The sequence below is a fragment of the Plutella xylostella genome, chromosome 21, assembly GCF_932276165.1.
Source record: "Plutella xylostella chromosome 21, ilPluXylo3.1, whole genome shotgun sequence".
Classification (NCBI taxonomy): domain Eukaryota; kingdom Metazoa; phylum Arthropoda; class Insecta; order Lepidoptera; family Plutellidae; genus Plutella; species Plutella xylostella.
In genome coordinates this window covers 4,400,745-4,423,493 of record NC_064001.1, presented here as the reverse complement: position 1 = coordinate 4,423,493, position 22,749 = coordinate 4,400,745, and the positions used below count along the sequence as shown (strand labels likewise).

Genomic DNA, 22,749 nt, shown 5'->3' with positions numbered 1-22,749 from the left:
TGTCATACGTCTGTCAGTGAGTACAAAATGTATTTAAAATTTGATTTAAATACGTTTAGCGTTTGGTAAAAGTGACCCTTCGTGTAGATTCGAAAATACACACGACACACCTCTGATTTTGTTTTTAATAGCGATAGCCAACGATGGAGACCTATGTTGCCATATGTTATGTTACATGAAAATGGTGGGTGGTGGGTGAAATCACTCACAGGTGTTATAGGTTTGCAAAACATAAAATTTCTCCCTGAAGTAAAATCGTAAAGATTAAGTTCGTAAAATAGCATATAATAAAAAATCAAAGTCTTGATAGCGAACGCCAGAGGCTAATAATGATAAGAGTTTATCTAATACCTACCGTCCGTAGGTCGGATCTCAATTCGGGCTTGAATAACAAAAAACAGAAACAAAAATTACATCATACATTTTAAATCAGTCCAAAGAAACATTTGGGAAACTGTTTACCCGTTGTTTTTACTCATTCGACTGACTTGTAATCAGTAGGTACATTTTTGTTGTCCACAACTAAAAGTGGGAGTTCAAGAATGCAAATGTAGTTAATGTAGCCAGTCTTTACGCGTCACCGGTGCGCGGCGGTCGCGTTTCACTTGTTTTTTTCCACCAGTTTCACAAATTTTGCCGGCGAAATGACGCAACAAGGCCCGGCGTTCGACGTGAACGCGATGACTCTGACGCGGTGGGTGCTGGCTCAGCAGAGGAGTGCCCCCCAAGCCACGGGAGACCTCACGCAGCTGTTGAACTCCATACAGACCGCAGTCAAGGCCATACAGTCGGCCGTGAGGAAAGCCGGCATCGCTAAACTGTTAGTTACATTAAGTACTTACCTACTTATTATGTTTTTTTAATGTTTCTGTTCAGCTTTAACGCTATTAGCTAGTTATCTAACTGTAACTTTTTAAATATTGGATATAATATCTGCTTCCTAATCATAGATACATGAATGTACCATCATTTTAATTAGGTGTTGTGTTTATCTATCTAACTACATGATAAAGTAGTTAGAAGCAGCCAATTAAACACACACATGAATAGAATAACTTACAATATCAAGCAATTATCTCAATAAGCCGGATGTTAGAGAACAAAGTTTAGCATCAGTAATTTAGTAAGTATTTGTTCCTTATCAAGTACCCACCTTCACTATCCATACTTCTTAACCTTAGTCGTATTGCATTAAGTAGTTACGTTTTTTCCAGCCATGGCATCTCTGGAGACACAAACGTGCAAGGTGAACAGGTGAAGAAATTGGATGTGCTGTCCAACGATCTGTTCATTAACATGCTCAAGTCCTCATTCACAACCTGCCTGCTCGTGTCTGAAGAAAACGACAACGTCATCGAGGTAAACATAGCTTTTTTCTAGGAAATTGAAGATAAGTTAACCATTTGTTTACGTTGGGAGTTAAATAAAATGGGGTAGACTCAAAGGACGACAGTAACCTAACTATCGACTGAATTAACTCGGGAAAGTCGTCCTTTGAAGTCTACAGTACTGTATAAAATACAAAAAGGGCAAGAAATGAAATACATATATATAAAATACAAAAAGGGCAAGAATGGTATACCACCTATGCAATTTTATCCACCGTGCAACAGTTTATTTTTCTTGCCCTTTTAGGTATGTACCTACAAGATAAATTAAATTGGTGCAATTCCTGCTTTGGATTGCCAACTATTTTGATTTCATGACCTTGACATTCTGTATAATCATTATACGACAACGACCTCTTATCTGTTTAAAGTCGCGCCTACAAAATTTAACATTTGGTATATCAAAACAATAAGAGTTTGCTATCAGAATAACGAATAATTATGTATTTTGTTTTATAATGGGACTGACGCAATTACTGTACACAACATAGGTAGGTACACAAAAACGGATTGTAGGTAGTAGAAAACATTTAGAACTCCACATTGTTGAAAACGATTTCCTTTGATGCTATCATAATCATCAACATCAGCCGACTGCCACAAATGCCTCTCCCAAGCAAAGCAGGACACACTGTCATCTCCATAAACGATACTCTATTACTCTCTATTTGACAAAACATTATTATTAACATCGAAGTATTATTAACAAATTATTCTTATCAATAAATAATGAATTAATTCCAGGTGGAGACAGAGCGGCGAGGCAAGTACGTAGTATGCTTCGACCCGCTCGACGGATCTTCCAACATCGACTGTCTAGTGTCCGTCGGATCCATCTTCGCTATTTACAAGTGAGTTCCTTTATAAGCAGTATAAAGATTATAAAGGTAACATTAACAAGATGTTGCAAAATTTTATGTACAGAAACAATGACTACGGCTTTTGTGACTTAGATAAAAATAAACAAACCACATGATTCATGGCCTTATGAAGCTACAGAAATAGAAATCACGCCTTATCAGTTATCACACCTGCGCTGCTTTACCAAACCAACCACACCCAACTCTCTTCCGAAAATCATTAGGTACCTACCTACAATAGTAAATTTGACAAACACCAGCACACTTTGTTACTAGAACCTTGCGTAAATTCCTTTTCCTGTTCACAGAAAGACATCAACAACCGAACCCTCCCTATCCGACGTGCTACGTCCGGGGCGCGAGCTAGTCGCGGCCGGCTACGCTCTCTACGGCTCGGCAACCATGCTGGTGCTGTCTCTGGGGGTGGGCAAGGGAGTGCACGGGTTTATGTACGACCCGTCTCTAGGGGAGTTCATATTGACCGACCCGAACATGAGGATACCGGAGAAGGGGAAGATCTATTCGATTAATGAGGGTAAGTTTTATCGCGAATCGCGACCTATCACGTATACAAAATGTACAACTAAAAGTGGTGGCTCGCTTTTGAGTGTTGAAAATCAGTAGTATCTTCGTCTTCCAATATTATAACTCTTTCACTAGCTAACTCTTTACTAGCTTGTTTAGAGACAATGTTACAATATGAATAGCAATTTTATCACGATTCGCATTATGCTATCATCACGTTACTAACACTACCGACTAGTATCCGGTAAAACAATTTAGATCGCTGATAAATGTAATAGATCCATTATGGCAATAATTAATGATTATTTCCTTCCTGACATCCCGATTAAACTTTCTAATAGTATGGATTTAATTACTAATCTATCATTAATCATTGCTTTGAATAGCCTGACAAAATTTACGCTAATATTGGATCCAATCATAAAGTCGATATTCAAACAAAAGAATGTAACCTTTTGACATTGCTATGTTTAAAAACGTATCCTACAGAACCTCCACTAATAGTGTGTATTTTCTAACTATCTAGGTTACGCAGCAGAATGGTCCACCGGGTTAGCTAGCTACATCAATGAGAAGAAGCGTCCTAAGACGGGCAAGGCGTACGGCGCGCGCTACGTCGGCTCTATGGTCGCCGACGTGCATCGGACCATCAAATATGGCGGCATCTTCATGTACCCGGCTACCACTTCTGCGCCTAAGGGGAAGGTGAGATGATAATTAAATAGTTTAATTGTTTAAATTTGTGGTTGATCTCTGGTTTTATGGTCAAAGCCAAATTATACCTATGACACGATTTAAGACACTCTTTGATCGTCTTGATACAATACCCGATTAGTAAATTTCAAATGATATTTAGCACTCAAGAGTGTACTTAAGAGGTCCACATGCCAAGAGAGCAAAAGTGGCAAAAACTACTCTAATGATTGTCAATAAATATAAGGTACCCAAAAAGGCAAAGAGGAACTAAAATTAATCCATTTTTTCATTCCACAGCTCCGCCTACTCTACGAGTGCAATCCCATGGCATACATAGTCACGGAAGCGGGTGGTCTGGCCACGAGCGGCGAACAGCCAATACTCGACCTCAAACCCGAGTCCATCCACCAAAGAGCCCCGTGCTATCTCGGCTCAAAGAAGGATGTCGAGGAACTCCTTGCCTACTTGAAGAAGTAAATTTGTCTATGGTTGAAAAGAAAAAGTCTAGTCGCCAGCCAGAATGTGACTTTTGGACCTTTTGGTGATACGTGTCATTCCTAATTTATTTACCGCTAAGACTGTGCCGTAAATTTTAAAATAAAGGTTGTTTTTTTTATTTGGAGTATTTGTAGTTGTTATGTTAGGTTATGGTTTGTTAGTACGGTTGGAACGTTATTTTACATTTTAAAAACAAAGATAAGATATTACAATCGGTTTATATTTACATAAACATACTGAAATACATTTTAATAGATTTAAAATATACTTAACTCTCGTTTACTCAATCAAATGCATATTTCAAACGTAGTCGTTATTTATTTGTGCACTTTAAATTGAATGTGTTACATAATAGCTTTATTTAAAACACAATAAATTATCCTTATCTTCAGTCAACCCTAAATAAAATTCGCTTAATCTAATTAAATGAAAATCTTTCGTTCCACATAAAACCATGCCAAATTAGCATTACCTTCCCTTATCTCATTTAATTACATAAGAAAACTTTTCCGTCAAACCTCCTTTCTTCAACATATTTGTCTATGGCCAACGTCCTGGCCATATACAGTATAGTCACTTCCTTCTTCCGAGGTCTCGTTGTCTATGACGTGAGGGCCGTGAACTGGTGGAATATGTCCAGGATATGCGGGTCCAGATCTTGAGTGAAGAGGAGAGTTTCCAATGTGCTGCTGTACTTCTGCACTTGCTCGTGGTGCTGTAACAAAGAAAAGTCGGTGAATAAATCGCTATATTATCTGGATGATATTGTCAGTATGCGTAACGGTGTATTCATAAAGAAAATAGGCGTTTGGATGGATAAGAAAGGGCGAGGGTAGACTGTTCTGATTTGTGAGTATTGTATGTATAATCTATGTCTATGTATAATCTGGGGCAATGTAACCTGCCCCTCTTAGCGACCATAGACGCTCTCTTTTCTTTTCCTCCGACTTGACGAAATATAATACAAACTTTATTGATTGAACTAAAATTAAACTTACAAAAATATGCTTACAGACTAGTAACAATGTCCAATACTCGCTTGCAAGTCACCCCCAAGAGACCCCTTGATTTACAGTCATGTGCATTATGTATGTATGTCTAATAGGCGGCCTTATCGCCAAAAGCAATGTTACCTTGAGGAACACGGTGGCGAGGCGCGCGGTGGTGCCGCGGTACCAGTGCGTGTCGGGGTCGCGCGCGTCCGTGTCGCAGCGCACCAGGTGCTCCGACAGGATCATGATGAACCGCTGGAACACGATGAGGAAGAGCCGCTTCTGGTCCATGTGCGCGGCTTCGAGGCGCTCTTCCATGCGTTCTACGGCCTGAGAAAGGGGGATAGGGTTATTGAGATGTGAATGTTATGGGTGCGTAGCAAGTGTGACATAAAACTTCAGTCACGTCTTATGGGGCGCGCTGCGCATTTTTGATACATATCTAACAGTTGTTTACGTAGTCTATGACCGGGCTGATACAACAGGTAAGTACAGTCCAACTATAAAGTCGTGAAAACGGAAGTGGATCCTAACTAATTATTTAAGATCGTATTTAACCTATCTGTTATATTTATTAAAGGACAAATCCGTTAAAAATTCATAATCAATCGGTATTTTATTTTTAAAATATATGTAAAAGTAAGTAAATAACTGATGATCATAAAAAGTCTTAGCAAAATCGCACTCTTTGATGTCAGGACTTTATAGTTTGACTGTACATGGTATAAAAAAGGGAGTTAGATATCCGTAGATTGTTTATCATATACATACAACGCATATACAATTTTCTATTTTAGACTACTACGATCACAGGATTGATCTAATAACGCAAAGCAATGTCTCTAAAATGTGTTTACACATGGATAACGTAGATACAATAAATAAGCACATACCTCCTCAGTAGGCTTATCCTGGTCCTTCTTCTTCTTGCTAGCGCCTTCGTCTTCAGAATCAGAACTGCTGGAGTCAGCGCGGGCCAGCGCCTCCCGAGCTTCTTGCAGCTCTTTGCCTGGAACAACAAGCAAGTATTAGATTTGGGGTCCAAATATAGTAATTTGTGTATTAGCCGGTGTGGCAAGTAAACCAGGACTGTGTGGTGAAAAACAAAACTACAAGTCATTTACTGTCTGCGTCTAGAGTATCTCGTCTATATAGTCGTAGGACTTCAAGTCATGTATTTTCTATCTTATTGTTCCTAACCGCCATCTACACATTGACTTTCCGGGAAACGCTATGGGTTATTGGGCGAAAATTACTTACTCAGCTTAGTGACATGCTTGTTCATCTTATCAATCGTCAAGTGCAGTATCTCCCACAGATAGTGTGTGTGTGAAGTACTGGCTCATCTCCTTGGAGAACAGCCAGATGGCCACGGCACTACACTCCACTATCTGTGTCTTGAGCATCTTGTCCACTGAACCCAAGCTTATTCTGTGCTGATGGTGGCACTTTACGCACTAACCTTTTATACCGTTTATAGAAAGCTGTCGGCTTTTGTTCGCTTAGAAACAGAGATAACTCGAAGCATAGTGTAATTTTCTCATTTACCAATATAAAAGAAAATATACTCACTCAGCTTAGTGACATGCTTGTTCATCTTATCAATCGTCAGATGCAGTATCTCCCATAGATAGCCGTGTGTGAAGTACTGGCTCATCTCCTTGGAGAACAGCCAGGTGGCGACCGCACTGCACTCCACTATCTGTGTCTTGAGCATCTTGTCCACTAACACACAGACCATCTGCGGGTGTCGCTGCCAGAGCTCCCACACGTTGCGCAGGATGCAGATTTGGGCCTCTTCGGATTCTGCGAGGATCTGGGAAGGAAGGGTTTTGGTTGGTTAATTGGTTGTTAATTTATTGCCAATTTCTCCATTGTCGGTTATCTAACCGACAGGAATTGATTTATAAATTAAACGTCATCTCCATATAAAATTCATGTCAAAAGTTAACTACTACTCCCTGGTTATGCTCTAACCGAGAATGAAGAAATTGGCACTTAACCCTGTTTTTTGCAGAGAGTTTACAGCTTTCAATCTCGATAGTTCTGGTTATTTGGCTTTTGTGCGATGAAATTGGTAATATTAACAATAATTATGTAGGCCGTATTCTATAAATAACGAATACTGCATAGCGAAAGTATCTCATTCCATCAACCAAACAAACATCCATCTCGTTTGGCACATATTTTATGCTTACATATTATTTATCACATAATTATAGCATCTAAAACATCTCATTAATTAATAATAGTCTCGTTAAACAAATCACTTTCCCCGCTGTCCACTGGGGGATGTCCACTCGTCTCGCGCTTGCATTCATCATTGTAAATATAGCATTCGTAGCTTCTCTCTTTGTTGATAGGTGTTTTAGCAGTTCGTGAAGACTAAAAAAAAAAAAAAAACACGCACTCACGCCTTGTACTAATGTACTCCCTTGCGGGGTAGGCAGAGGTGCAGACTACTTTACTTGGTAAATGATACATAATTTGTTTTTGAAGCTGGTTAGCTGTGGAAAATTATCAGGAACAGTAGAAAACCCATGGAAAACATTTACATATTTATTTAATATACTGTAAGTTTTGAATATACCTCAAAACAGTACGCACCTACTAGCCACTTACACATTACCTTACAATTCCCATTTTTGGAGTTTCATACAGATAATACTGAACGGCTCGAATTGATACGTCTACGAATTCTTTCCGAGTTGATATGTGTGCTGTCACCTTTACGAACCAACCTTAAACACATAGTGAAACTTCGATATGGCGGCGGCGCTGTGGTTTTCCGAGTTGATATGTGTGCTGTAACCTTTACAAACCAACCTTAAACACATAATGAAACTTGGATATGGCGGCGCTGTGCGAGATGCTCTTGCTGCCCAGGTTGAGCAGCGTCTGCACGAACACGTCGATCTTGAGCGGGTTGTGCGGCGCGGCCTGCGCGCTCGCCGCCGCCTCGCCCTCGCGCAGCGGGTTCGGCAGCGAGCGGACCACGTTCAGCGCCTCTTCAGGGTTGCTAATATTGCGGACGCATACCTAGTTACTTATGTCACATCTTCAATGCGCCCCGTGCTTCTAGCCCAGGGCTTCTTCGGGGGTGCACTTTTTGAAGACGCATAGCTTCTTACGGTCACAGCACACATAAATGAAATGTAAACTAATCGCCCCTTGCTTGCCCCGTGTCGTTTCATACAAAGAATACTGAACTGCTCGAATTGATACGGCTACAATCTCTTTCCGAATTCATATGTGTGCTGTGACCTTTATGAGACAAAAGCAAACCTTACTTACTTACTCCGGAGGCGCAGCGACCCAAAATGAGACCCGATACAAGAACTCGCCATTTTCCTCGGTCCTGTGTAACAAAAGCAAACCGACCAACCTTAAACACATAGTGAAACTTGGATATGGCGGCGGCGCTGTGCGAGATGCTCTTGCTGCCCAGGTTGAGCAGCGTCTGCACGAACACGTCGATCTTGAGCGGGTTGTGCGGCGCGGCCTGCGCGCTCGCCGCCGCCTCGCCCTCGCGCAGCGGGTTCGGCAGCGAGCGGACCACGTTCAGCGCCTCTTCAGGGGTGCACTTGTTGCGCACGCAGACTACGAGTTGGTGGGCCGCTTCTGTGCCCGGGAGCGATGCTGTGGGGCGGACGGAGGATTGTAAGAAATGAGAGTGTTTTAATTAAATATAGGCGGTGTGTCAAGCATATAGCCATATTATATGTATACAATCTTCTTAGCGCGTCGGTTGCAAATACTATAAGTAATTAGCTAGGGTTTATCATCGTGCGTGCAGGTAAGGGTCCTCGCTGGCTGCCCAGGATGCAACGGGCTATACACGGGAAGGCTACTTTGGTGCATCCCGTAGATTCAATGTATTGCTAACAAGTGTAAATAAAAAGTTGCCGTCAGTCAAAAAGGAAATGATGTGTGAAAACTGTTTAGTTACACCGGAGCGCTTTTTGCGCTCCGGTGTAACTATATATATTCAGTAGGTAATTGTTTGAAGTGAAAAAATACAAAGCCGATAATATTTATAAGCAGTTTCATACTTGATTAGCTCACGAAACGGAATACCTCGAGTTTATCACGCGTAAACTACCTATCAAATATGCTCATTAGAAAGAAAGTAACGTAAACACCAAAATACGTGACATCCTTATTTATATTGTTATGTTGGCAACACTTATTGCTTGATCAGAAGATCACTTGGTGACCAAAACATTCGAAGATTTTTCTTAACTTGGAACTAGGTACATGGAATTGAAGGCCTAGGCACCACGGTCTACTGTTTAGGGCCATCGTCCCTTAAATCTGTATTTACAGAAACATTAAAAGTATAATCTATAAAAACATAAAGTGGTTCACATTACTAGTATATTTACATATAGTTCACATAGTTGCTAAAAGCCCACACATTACACGGTTTTTTGTTAAACATAATGGCACTAGAGTAGATCTGTTAGGGAGATAACGCATAGTGTTACAATAAAATTGCGCAAAGAATACAGATTCTATCTGAATCAGAAACAATATCCGCCCATTTTACTAAAATAGTAAGGCACCTACCTAGTTTCAGTTCTTTATAAAGGTGTGATTTATTATTATTGTGAAATTCTTTATTGCACATAAAATAAATAAGAACAAAGGCCAACTTAATGGTCTTACTAATAGTATTCTCTACCAGTTAACCTTTGGTGATGTCGAGAAAGTGTCTGGTATTGGTAAATTTACTAACATAAAACAAACAGTTTCAGTGAACGCGACTGATGTTTCTCTATTCATTCCTCTAGTTACAATTTCAGTCATATTTTAAACGGCACATAACTCATCAACATCAATATACAAAGCTGTCGATAGTTGGTCGTAAAACATCTAATAATAGAGCAAACAAGTGAATAATTTCCATCAAGGAAAGCCGTTGGATTCCGTGTGTGTCCGAGCGTGGAATGTCGCACGCCGCTCGCATTACAAACAAACGTATAACATTTAACTCTTATTAGTTATTAGGAATCGTCATTAAGTACATTCCCGGTACATTTGCCAAATACCACCCTATTATGAACATGATTAGAGATAGTATTGATCGGATTTTCGCGGTAATGTTAACGTAAAAGCCTAGTACAGGTTGATAAAAAATCATTTAAATTTAAGAAGTGGGAATTAAAATACAATAAACGATAATATCCTATGATTTAATGGTATGAGTATCAGTGAGGTATGAGATAACTCCATAAAACAAGAGCTCGTAAGCGTTCTAAATTTGCCGTAAGTATTTTCAATAAAACTTGTAAGATTATCCTCATACATCTTAACACGGAGTAAGTTGTAAGTTCTTATATAAACATTTTCTTTTTTTACACCTGTCTTATGTGGCTAGGTAACGGTAGGCACAAAAGAGTAATTATTCGCAACATATAAAAACCATAAGCGCCATCTACACACCGATCCGCCTGTACTCAAGCCGTGCGCTTTCCGCGTCGCACGCGCATGAAAAAACCTATGAAAACTCTGGCCGAGATGGAAAGTGCGCACGCCACGATTTCACTACGGGATCGCGTGAACAAAGACAGTTTTTCAGCTCGTACACACTCGCTGGCTAGTGGCTACAACGGTCATTAGAAATACGGTTGTACGGCTGTTCTGTTATTCTAAAATTATATGTTTGGTTTTATGGTCGGAGTTTAGGAAGTTGGCATTCTACTATATTATTTTAGCTGGTTTCATGAATTAATTATAATTACATTATGAATTTCAAATGTTTTATGGAAAAAATATTAAACGATTAAAGCTATGTACCTATCTGTTAAACTTGATTAATTGATTGATAGGAACTCATAGAACTAGGTTCTTCAGGATGACCGATGACCCCCTGAGTCACCGGCGACACACTTTTGCGAAACCCAGTAAAACCCATTTGGTCTGGGTACTAGTTATTATTATGTGGTCTGGCTTAGCTTAAAATAAACTAACAAGGCGCATCCTTTTCCAAGATTACGATCATCAAATACACACATCACACATCCCGCCATTAGCATGCAACTTACAAGTTCAAATAATAATAATTAAACTGGCAGCATTCCGCCATCTCCCGGCAATATTTCCACACACTTCCTGCATCTGATCTTCATTCTAGATTATACACTATGTCCTAACATCACCTGAGAGAAAACTTAATGAAAATGCACCTTTAAAGCCATAAGAATAAGCATACAGCATACAGCACTTTTTAGTAAACTGTTCTCATTTATTGAGTGTGGCAAGCTAACATCACGCATGCTGAATTCCAATGAAAGGAAAATGATTGAAGTAAAAAATGGTAGTAGCTTTCTATGCAAATAAATAACAATTATGAGAAAGTCCTATATATTGTTTGAAGTGTTAAATCGCATGTGTAATATCAAGTAATATGTAACGGGTTACTGTTAATTAATATCACATGATAATGATCTAATTAATTACTGTTGAAATATCTGAAATTTTAATTTTAAACAAAGCTCACAACTTAGAAAATTATTTTTGTTAAGTAAATTTAGGTTACATGGGGACAGTCAAAACTATAATTAAACAATTAACTGCATATTTACAAGGCTGTATTAAAACCTGTCTGGATCCATGGAATACAACTGTGGGGATCAGCAAAAACCTCCAACATCGAAATAATGCAGCGGTTCCAAAACAGTGTTTTAAAAACCATAGCTCACGTACCATGGTTCACTAAAATTTATGAGGTCCATGAGTACTTACAATTAAATGCCTACGGTAATAACGGAAGTGGAAAACCTCTCAAGAGCCTACAGAGATAGGATTGCTGATCACCCCAACAAGCTACTGACCTCACCAGATGTATTCCAATAAGAAGGTTGAAACGAAAGTACATTTAAGACAGTCTAAGACCAGTTGAATAAGAAGGCAACCCAACGACGGGAGGGAGTGCCTAAACCGCCATAAACACACTCCAAACAAATGCAAATGGTCAATCAAAACCGACTGCATGTTAAAGTGACTACAAAAAAAATACACAAATTCATACTCAATATTTAGGTCTCAAAACATTAAGACATTTTCTTTCAATAAAATTAGGCAGCTAAAGTAGGTACCTGTTTCTCATAGTCTAATAAAACAAAAAGACAATCAACTATAACTCTGAATTTGATTAACCTTATAGATAGCAAACCAGAATTATATTCAGACTTAGATTATATGACTATTAAAACCTCAGTAAGCTTGCTGACAATACAACAAAACGTTGCATATGTACTGTGGCTGCCATTTCAGCAACCTATCATGAAACAGAAAGCTATCAGCACATCAGTCGCTCTAGCCATCAGTATTGTCCAGAAGAACAATGTTTTTTTACGGACGCATCTATTTCCTAGCAGTCACTTGGTGGCACTGAGTACCGTCACCACTGTCAACAAAACATACAAGATAACAGGCCCATTAGGACCACAGGAATAACTGAAAAAAATCATAGTAAAATTATAATGCCTAATTAATGCAGGCAAATTATTCAAACCATCTACCTATATGTCTCACCCATTTCCCTGTGGGTGGGTAGGATCTGTCTAGTGACTTATTTTGTTGACGGTACCAGGAATAGTTGTTAACCACCACCAATAGTGGGGTTGGTGCCGACTGGCTCGCGAGACTCCGTCAGTCCGCGGTTAACGGTGCTCTAGCGCCGCACGCGTCAACATAACAATTTAATAAAAATAGTGTGAAAACGTGCGTTTTCGGACGTCGAGTGTTGTGAATCAGTGCCTCAAGATGCGATCCGCGTTGCTATGCGTATTATTTACGATAATTGTAAGTATTCGTTGCAACTGCGCGGGTTTTCTTTTATGAAAGTTTCTGTTCAGTTTAAAATTGACATAGCTTCACGCTATGTATTCTATTCAGTGAACAGATAGTATAAGAAGACAACAAGACACGACATAAGTCATATTGGTTTTTTTAAAACGTTAAAATTATCAGAACAAAACAAATAGTTAGGTTTACCAATCGGAAGTTGTATGGAATGATGTCTTCAAATGTGCATGTATAAATTAAATAATACAATTTACAAAACTGGACAAGTAGGGCATTTTCTTTCAATCAACTACTTTAACCGGTACAGCTAACCATAAACTTACATCTTCACGTATTACCATAATTATATCACAGATTCACAGTAGTGTAGAGCTATGACCTAACAACTCATTAATTAAGCATTCCGTTTGAAACGGGATATCAGCTGTGCAGTTCAAATACCAGTTTTTTTAAAAGAAAGTGTCCGAAATCTAGACGATGATCCATGTGGTGCGATGCTACTAGTTCACACACGTGCGTTCATAGCCATGTGAGTTGGAAACAACCGTGGCTACTGTAAACTGAAAATGGCTAAATATCTACTTACCTACTGTATTCACTGATGGTACAACTTTTTCATTCTATCAATGAACATTACATTTACTTTTGAATATCAACATCATTTTTAAACTGAACATTCCTAGAAATAAAGTTCATATATTTCTATTATTTGTGGGAGCATTTAATCCAGTCTTCACATGGTAATGTAGACACTTACCTACCTGTTTTTTTTTCTATTTATAATCCATCATAACTCGGAAGAGATTTATGCATGTTTGGATTATGTTTACTTAGTAAATGCCTTATGAATCTTTTATAAAGGTATCACATTGACCGACTTTAACTAATTAGTTTATGATATAACTTTACTATAACATACCACTTTTTTATCTTTTTAATTTGACCAAATATGGATATATCGTCGATGTAACAGTTAATTCAATAGAGGTGATTTAATAAACATACACTACACAGTCTACTGATTAATTTAAGCCAATAATTTAGCCACCAAACTATTAGCTAGTGTTTGTTGCAGAATTGCCAAAGAAGACAAAGATTCATTTATTATTTAAGTAAATAGTGAATTAAGCAGAGCTACGTCCACTGTCTTATTCAACTAAGGACACAACAGACACTACTAAATTTTGCAACGCGATTGAATGATTATCTCCGATTAATACATAATCCTCGATTAGCTTTACTTTCCCGACAATAGTTCAAATAATCGCACACATAATGTACTTCGGTACTAATCCAACCATTTCACTGTGACCTTCGTCGGATGTTCTTCATGGCCTATTGTAGAGAATCTCCCACGACGCTGCAGGCCGAAGTAGAGCAATCGATAAAATCGTTAAGAGTTTTTTTCATGCGTTTCGAAATGCACTGTCTAGTTGTCTACATTGAAACGTACTGTTCATTGTGCGGTTAAAGTTGTTTTGTAAGTTCCTGGGTTTTTGTTACTGGGATAATCTTCGTTGTTAGTAGAATTGGCTTTATAAAGTATACCGTTATTTGGTTCAACTTTAAACTATGACATTCATTCTCACAAATGGATTAGTAGCAAGGGCGTTCAATCATTGTTAATTTGGCCAAGCATTCATCATAGTAGTCAAGTTTCAGTGTTAATTATACAAAAAGTCCCTGTACTAAGATATAAACTGACATAACAATAGTTTCTATTTGGGTGGAACCATTTTTGTAGAACAAGGCGAATATACCAGATGATTCTTAATTTACTATATCATACTTGTTGTATAAAATTAACGAAGACCTCAAAGTAAATAAAACACCGGTATTACTAAACCTCAGAACATTGAACCTGTTCCATAGAACGTAACAATAATAATCGTCGAAGTAATCTGTGAAATGTGATGAGGTTTCACGGCGCGCGCGCATCGCGGTCTAGATCAACAGAATGCGCCATCGCACAATACTTTATAACAATAATTGCAACTAACATTAAACGCACCGCTGCACAAGATAGGTCGATCAGATTAATGGTCTTCAATGCCGCGTTAATTGGGATAAATTTTCATTGGTAAGGGTTAAGATTAAGATTGGAGGGTTATAAAAAATATTAAGTATATGACAATGATAAGTAATCCTCTACACAATTTCTTTTGTCTTTGATTTAGCTAATTACTTCAACAAACAACTCAAGTCGATACTCAATTTATACAATACACACTTAAAGTTAACAAGATTTAGAATGAGTCAAATTAGTCTAGTAGTTAACCTTCAGTGAGCCTATCTTTAATGAATATAGCACCCGTGGGACAGTTGTGAAATAGACCCCTTTGTGTAATAATAATTTACATCTACTGATTGTATATTGGATCTAGTCTTTGGTGAGAAAATGTTTCAAAACTAAAAGCCTAATGAATGCGTTCACTACAGCTTTTGCATACTTTAGTTTAATAAATTAAAAGCAGTTTTTTAATGAAAAAAAATAGCAGTATTTTTTATGCCGATGTGCTTTCAGTATGAATGCTTTGCATTTGAAATAATTATTAAGAAATATTTGGACTGATAGAATTTTTGATTTTACATTTTTTTCTTATTCAATTTCCTATGCTAACTAGTATACAATATCGAGAAAAGTAAATAATTTTCTATCAAGTAATTTACCCTGCAATATGGCAATGGAATCTAAATTACAGGTGTGTCTATTTTTAACAATATATACTTAAACACACAATAATAACTAATATACCTAACCTGAGAATGTTAATGAAACGGAGACAAGGCATTCAGTCACGGCGATATTTGAATTAGTTGAGTAGAAAATGTACAGTCAAACTCGACATACAGATATAATAAATCTTATACGTGTAGGAATAAAGATTATTTCACTGGTATGTTTGTGTCAAGGAGCTATGTGTAAACACGCAAGCCTGCAGACACGCTAGCAAAGTCACCGAGCGTCGCACTTTCCATCCATTTTACTTTCGAGCGCATGAAAACCGTTTTTTTCATCCGATGTAACGTCCAATCTAATAATAATTACGTTTCTTTTGTCATTTATACTAAGCCTGCTGTCATTGTTCCAGTATAACCAGGATATAAGATTTACAATCTATCTACTCATTATAAACTTGTAGAACTGTCTTTAAATTTTGAAATGCTTCAGAGCCTAAACGTATTTTTCTGGAACTTTCAGACACACAAGTCAGGGCGAGCGTCACCTGACGACTACTTCAGACCGAAGCCCATACCGCTGTGGGACTTCGACGAGCGAGATGCAAGAGCCGCGCCGCTCTACGAGCCCGAGCAACCCAAGGAGGCGGCAGTCCCGGCCCACTACTGGGAGGACGCGCTCCGGCACAGCGTCTACCTCACCCTGGTCAGAGACAAGATAGACCAGCTCATAGCGCAGGGTGACGTCATCGCGCCCAACTCCAAACCGAACCTCGACTCGTCCAAGGAGGCCGACGATCACGACTTGTGGGACAAAATAAAAAGCGCACCATTCGAACGAATTCAAGCGGAGGAGCAACCCTCGCATGGCGACCTGACTGTCGTGTCTAAGGGAAGGCTTTTAGACCAACACGGCAAATACAAATTCACTGAGGACGAAATGAGCAAAGACAGCTGCGGAAACGACTCGTGCAAGGAAGGGGTCAAGGCGTTCTGGTCGGTGAAGCGCATCAAGCAGAGCGACGACGCCAGCTCGGGGCGGTACCACTATGAGCTGACCTTCTCCGTCGTGACGCAGACGCCCAAGAAACATAAGAAGCCGTACGAGAACCCGACGCGGACGTTCACCGTTCGAGAATCTTCCACGGAGAAAATCGTGGAGCAGCCGCTGGAGCACCGCGGCTACGAGCCCCCCGCCCCCGCCCCCACCCCCGCGCACACCCCACGCCCCGAGCGCGCGCTGTGGTTCCACAGAAACATCTTCCCTACGCACCGCATACAGGCGAGACAACACCAGAACGGCCTGGACAGACTCTTCACCTCGCTGTTTTCCGACGACGATGACGACTACACCGTCGTGCAACGATACAAGCCGAAGCCGCAATACCTGCCTCAGACGCAGGCGTACCCTCAGGTTAACTCCAAGATCAGTTACGTTGGGGCGTCGAGTGAGCAGTACCAGTCGCAGCCGCAGCAGCAGCAGCAGCAGCAGAAGAAGTTGATTCCGTACGTTCCGTACAAACCGCACTCGACTATGAAGTACGCTCGGCCGCCCATGCAGCCGCAGCCAATGGCGATGCCGCACCCGCATCACTACCTGGACACGGACTCCATCGGCGTGGTCTCCGCGCCCTACGTGCCGCCCTACCCTGAACACCCCAAGTTCCACTACAACGGAAAACCTATCAAGGTCAGGCCGCCCCTGCCTCAGGCACCGCTGATCCAGGCGCCTATTGCCGTGTACCCACAGAAGAAAGTGAACTCGACTTACGAAGCGCCCGTGATATCTGACGAGGTTGTCAGTACGACTAAAGCTGCAGACATAGTGACGGCCCCCGTGCCTGAGGATGACTTGAACTGGGAGGCGGCGCCGCAAGGGTCTCTGACGAGCCATCTCAAACAGAAGCCGCAAACCACAACGACATCGTCATACCTACCACAGGAGGAGCAGTGGTCGTCCGCGGAACAATACGGGACTGAAAAGCCGACATCGACGTCGAACGAATCTGACAAGCCTCAGGACAGTCCCTGGCCGACCACCCCCTACACCGACGAGAGGCCGCCGCCACAACCGCAACAGCAAAACCAAGCGCAGCAGTATCAGCAAAGTCAGCAGCAGCAACAGTACAACCAGCAACAGCAGCAGCAATATCATCAACAACTGCAGCAACAGTACAACAAGCAGAAACCCTCGCAAGTGAAGGTGGGTTACTTTCCGGAGCACGTGCGTCCGCCCGTGTACAACGCTCCGCCCGGCATCTTCGTCACTATGGACAAGAAGCCGTTCAAGCCAATGCCGCCTCTAAGACTGCAGTCCACGAAGCCTATAAAGACGCACAAGCCGATCGACTTCAGGCCGAGCCCGCAGGTGCTGGACACGGCGCAGTACACCGAGCCCGAGCACAAGGACTTGTTCCGACCGATCACAGTCAACTACCACGCAAACGCAACTGTCAATGAAAATGAAGAGGTCGTAGAGAGCAGCAGCCACAAGCCCGTCGTAGAGAAAGTAGTGAGGAAGTCCAACTCGACGCACCATCACCATCATCACCACCACCGCAAGCCCGCCAAGAAACACGAGCACAAGAAGGCGCAAGCGTACGCGACGACCACCCCTGCGCCCGAGATCATCACCGCGGCGAAATCATCATCGGAGGAAGCCAACGATTCCATTCAATGGGCGAACTTACTCGGAGCGTTCTCTAAAACGACACCGATGGAGCCGCAGACTGAGGCGCCCCGGGAGCCGGAGACCACGACCACACCCGCAACGACTACCAGCACTACGCAGAAGCCGCGCAGGACCACTACCACCACCACCACAACCACCGAGGAGCCTACGACCACCACGCTCAAGCCGGCCAAGCGCACGCGCCCACCGCCCAAGTTCACCAAGCCGGCCAGCAAGCTCAAGAAGCACAAGCGTGTCACTACCACCACCACTAAGGCACCAGAGAAGTTCACTCCCAAGCGACCCGTGCACGACCTGACGCCTCAAGCCAGCTCCGCCGCCGCCACCAAGACCAGCCCCAAGTGGACGCCTTCTACCACCACGCCGGCTCCAACGACTACCAAGCAACCAACCACCACCCCGAAACCAACCACCACCACGGAACCACCCACCACGAAGAGCGAACCCGAAACACCCGCACCCACTACTGAGAAACCCAAGAACAAAAGCCGCTACAGACAGTCGACTCTGATGTACAAGGGCACCTCTATCAAACACGACAAGTGGTCGGTCATAAATGACTTTGCTTCGAAGGCGCAAACTGTTCTACCGCCGTCCGGCAACTTCCCGCCGCGAAGAAAAGGCTCCAATTTCCAGGGATACGTAACGTCATCCACTTCCAAGTCCTACGAAGAAGACGATGATGATTACGATGAAGCGCCTCGGCCGACCACGCCTAAACTCACGAGCACAACTGAAGTTTCCAGTATTAAAGCTGAAAAACTTGAAGTAATAAAGCTATCGAAACCCACACAAGCATCGAAACCCACACAAGCAACCTACGAAGAGACTGTCGACCAGTATGAAGCTGTTAGCGAAGCGCAACACGCACCACAACCTGATAACTCACACGACGAAGACGAAGATGAAAACGATCATGAGGAAGAGGATGAAGAAGAAAGCGACGACGAGGACACGAAAGATCGCAATGAATACATGTTCTACGGTAGATCTACGACGCCGCCTAGTGATAGAGCCAACGAGATCACGGACGAAGAACCGTTGATAACCGAACAATCTGTTATTGTAACAACACAAACTGTGCCCAAAAACAAAACGAAATGCAAAAAGAAGCAAACAACAACAACAACCACTGAAACGTATGACGAATTAGAAGTAGACGAACAACTGCAGCCCGCGTCACCCATCACCACTACCTCCACTACTGAAAAGCCTTCGGCCGATATTTTTGATGAATTATTTGGAGCATTCACATTTGATGAGACTCAAGAGAAAACGCCAGAACAAAATAATGTAGCATCGACACCTGAATCGGATCACGAGGAAGACGAAAGCGAAACTCATGAGAGGTATGTGAAACTAGACGAAGGGCAAGATTTTGAGGACTTTTTAGATGAATTAGAGGAACATAACAAAGGAGGAAAAGAAGAGGATTCCTACAGTGACGACGACAGCAAAGAAAACGACGAAGAAAAATCATCAGGGGAAGAGGAAGAAGATTCTGATGAAGAAGAAGAACAAGACTCTGAGGCCCGAGGTTCGGAAGACTTCCACGACATTGAAACATCTCCATTCAGTTTATTTGAACTAATGGCCATGGAATAGACTGAAACATTCCCTTTAGCTTAATTGAAGTCCTTGTAAAATATTTCAGCTTTAACTCTACTTCTTTTAATTATTATTGATCTCAATACTCTACTTGGTCTGTATGCGTTTTGTATTATATAACTTTAGAACTATAATTTAAGTTTGTGTTGTAAGCATTTTTAGATGAGGAAGAAAATAAATTACAAATGAAGTTGTAGCATTTATAAAATATTCAAGTTTACTTGGTAATGAAATACTCATTTCGATTATATGCACATTGATGTCTCTGTACATTTTATGTTTACTAATACCGTGTTACCGAAGTGTAAATATTTCAGCATTCTAGATAGGTTTAGAATAAGACGAAGTAATTTATTTTATAATAAAAAAAAACAATAAATCAAATAGTGTATTTTCTTACCTGCACCTTCCATGGAATACTTGTAAATGGGCTCAGGTTTCGGAGGGACAAAGGCAGCAAACGATTCCGGCATCATATCCTTGATTCTCTGGTGGTAGGACAACCTGCAAGTTACAGAAAAATCTTTTTTTAATTTCTATTCACCACTACTAATGAGGAATTTAAGTAAGGTAGGTACGGTCAACAGTAGATTAGCTACTTATGCAGCTAACTGCACATAATGGTAAATTCTACTTACCTGAGACATTTCCCAAGCGTTTCTCTGATGAACCTCGGCTTGGGATGGTCTGGGTCCAGCTGAATGCACGCTTCCCAATCCTCCCACGACCAGCGGTACTGGAAGTTGCTCAGGTGGTAGGCAAACCAGTTGACAAACCTGGAATATATACATTTATATTGTGCAGTTATTCTACTGTGTGTGAAAGTAGTTAAAAATGATCTAATCAAACTATTTCACCTAGCTTGTATGATAAATAAATGGAATAAAATGTATGAAGGAAATTCTGAAAAAATAATTTAGAACCTCACCTGTCAAAGGATGCCACATTCATTGTATCAATCCTCAAAAATAGGATCTCTGTAGCTTGAGCCAACACTTGAGGCATAGTAGAAGGCTGTAGCTTACACAGCTCAATCAAAATAGATCCATAACAGATCTCCAAGTATCTTGGACGAGGCAAGTTAAACAGCTCTGCAAAGATCACCTCCACAATACAATACTCTAGCGGAATCTTTGCCTTGTACGGGAAGCAAAGTAGCTGTGCCGCACACTCTTTCCTCTCCAAGTGGTAAGCTTCAATGATGTTGTGCAGATGTTCCTCAATGAGGAACCTCTCGATGGAGTGAACTCCAGGCAGGACTGGCCCATCAGGGCAGTCAGTGTAGTCAAACATGCGGAATATTACCCGTGGCATTGGGTAACTGTCCCCGTCATTGTGAGGTGGTGGCTGAAATATGAAATAATAACAATTACTTACTATTATCTTTTAAGAAGATATTATGATGATGAAGATGAAAAGATTTAACACTCTTGAAAAGGGGTGGATGCAGCAATACAGCTGGGTCTACACTGCAAGGGCAGGATATAAGTACAAGGTAATGCTTTTGGAGAAAGGAGAGTTTACATGAAATAGGTTTCCAATTCTCATCATCATCATTCTCCTAGTTTCAGTATAAACAGATAAGCATAACAATATGATACACACCTGAATAGTTGGCAAAGTGTGCTGCAAAGCTTCACACAGTATAGAATCAAAGGCCAAGTATGGCCTTGGAATGTGCTTTTCAGACCAGTTGTCCTGCCTCAACTTCTTGATCTGAGCCCAGAGGCAGTCCAGGTACTCTTCCTGCAAGTGCGGGGAGTCTGCCGACCACACCTTCAGCGCTGGCCAGTGTTTCTTGCTCCTCTTGTTTAGGAATACTTCAATAGTGACGAGTAAGTGGTCCAGCTGAGATTCCTTTTTCTCATACAGCTCGCGGCCCACCCAGGGTAGTGCCGACAGCACGGCAAACACGAACCAGTCGCGGCGCACCTGTGGCACCCCATCCTCGTTGGCGCAGTCTACTAGCGTCTCCAGCAGAGTCAACAGAGATGATGCAGCCAACACATGGCAATTGACCAAGTCAGATATGAACCTAAGACAGTACCTGGCGGCATTCCACTTGCCAGTCTTCAAGTTCTCCTTGAAAGTCTTGACAATGTAATCAACAAATTCACCACCAAAGTTGTAGTTTTTGGCATTGAGCAAACCAACTAATGTAGCGTAGATGGTGCACTTCTCTGGCATTCGAATGGCGCATTCAGTAAGGATGCGAAGAATTTTCATCCGAAAAGTACTGAGGTCAGCCTCTAGGACGCTGGCAAGTCCTTCCAAGTTGCTCTCTAGACTGGAGCTGCTTTTCTCGCCAACTCTCAAGATAAGAGATTCTAGGCGATCTTCTATTTCTTGATTTTCAGATACACGACGCCGCTTTCGGTGAAGACGCTCTAATAACAGTAAACAGTAATATTTTGATTAATAAAAGAAATTTGTTTATAACCTAAAAACAAGAGATTTTATTTATAAAATTACCATAGCCATCTTCTTCTTCGTGCCTTCTACGATTCATAGTAGCGTTTTAGATTTGTGTATTTGAATCAAAAATAGGAAGATTCCCCTAAAATTCAACAAAATCTAAATTAGTTTACGTGAAAACAAATTTTCAACATAAACGAACCATAAAGAAGAAAGTTTTTTTTTAATCGAACCACAGATTATGTCTTTAGTCTATAGCGTCTATAGAGAACTGTTGAAAAGCGGCCACTGACAATCTGACAAACGCTCCTTTTGCTATAAAGGCGTCTTTCCGAATGATTGACGGATTTTTTTATATTTATTTATTTTATCAATATTTTATCTATATTCGCATTGGCTGAGACATTGAAGCAAGGAACATGTAAAGTTGCCGCTAGGAGTCCTCAGAATAATAACGACCCCGCGCCACCTAATTTTTTGTCTGTGAACTTTAGCTAGTCTATGGCACAGAAAAAACACTATGTCAGACATCTCCTCGTCTATGGTCTTGTTTGATTTGTTTTGTTTCCTTTTTGTAACCTCAA

The 22,749-nt window shown here is 41.1% G+C and overlaps 2 protein-coding genes across 2 annotated transcripts; one reads left to right on the top strand and one right to left on the bottom strand.

Annotated features, from left to right (window-relative positions):
- Positions 1–559: 559 nt before the first annotated feature.
- On the top strand, positions 560–3,960 carry LOC105382796 (fructose-1,6-bisphosphatase 1). Its single transcript, XM_048628526.1, has 6 exons — positions 560–820; positions 1,215–1,359; positions 2,133–2,239; positions 2,557–2,783; positions 3,300–3,478; positions 3,767–3,960. The coding sequence occupies exons 1-6, from the start codon at positions 645–647 to the stop codon at positions 3,944–3,946; spliced, it is 1,014 nt and encodes a 337-aa protein (XP_048484483.1). The 5' UTR covers positions 560–644; the 3' UTR covers positions 3,947–3,960.
- Positions 3,961–4,166: 206 nt separating this feature from the next.
- On the bottom strand, positions 4,167–22,383 carry LOC105382798 (nuclear cap-binding protein subunit 1). The gene is made up of 10 exons (XM_038115785.2): positions 22,223–22,383; positions 21,356–22,137; positions 20,679–21,097; positions 20,389–20,526; positions 20,151–20,254; positions 8,345–8,598; positions 6,532–6,775; positions 5,853–5,968; positions 5,101–5,289; positions 4,167–4,682 (listed from the first exon to the last, which is right to left on the bottom strand). Exons 1-10 carry the CDS (start codon positions 22,257–22,259, stop codon positions 4,569–4,571), a joined length of 2,397 nt encoding a protein of 798 aa, XP_037971713.1. The 5' UTR covers positions 22,260–22,383; the 3' UTR covers positions 4,167–4,568.
- Between the last annotated feature and the right edge of the window lie 366 nt (positions 22,384–22,749).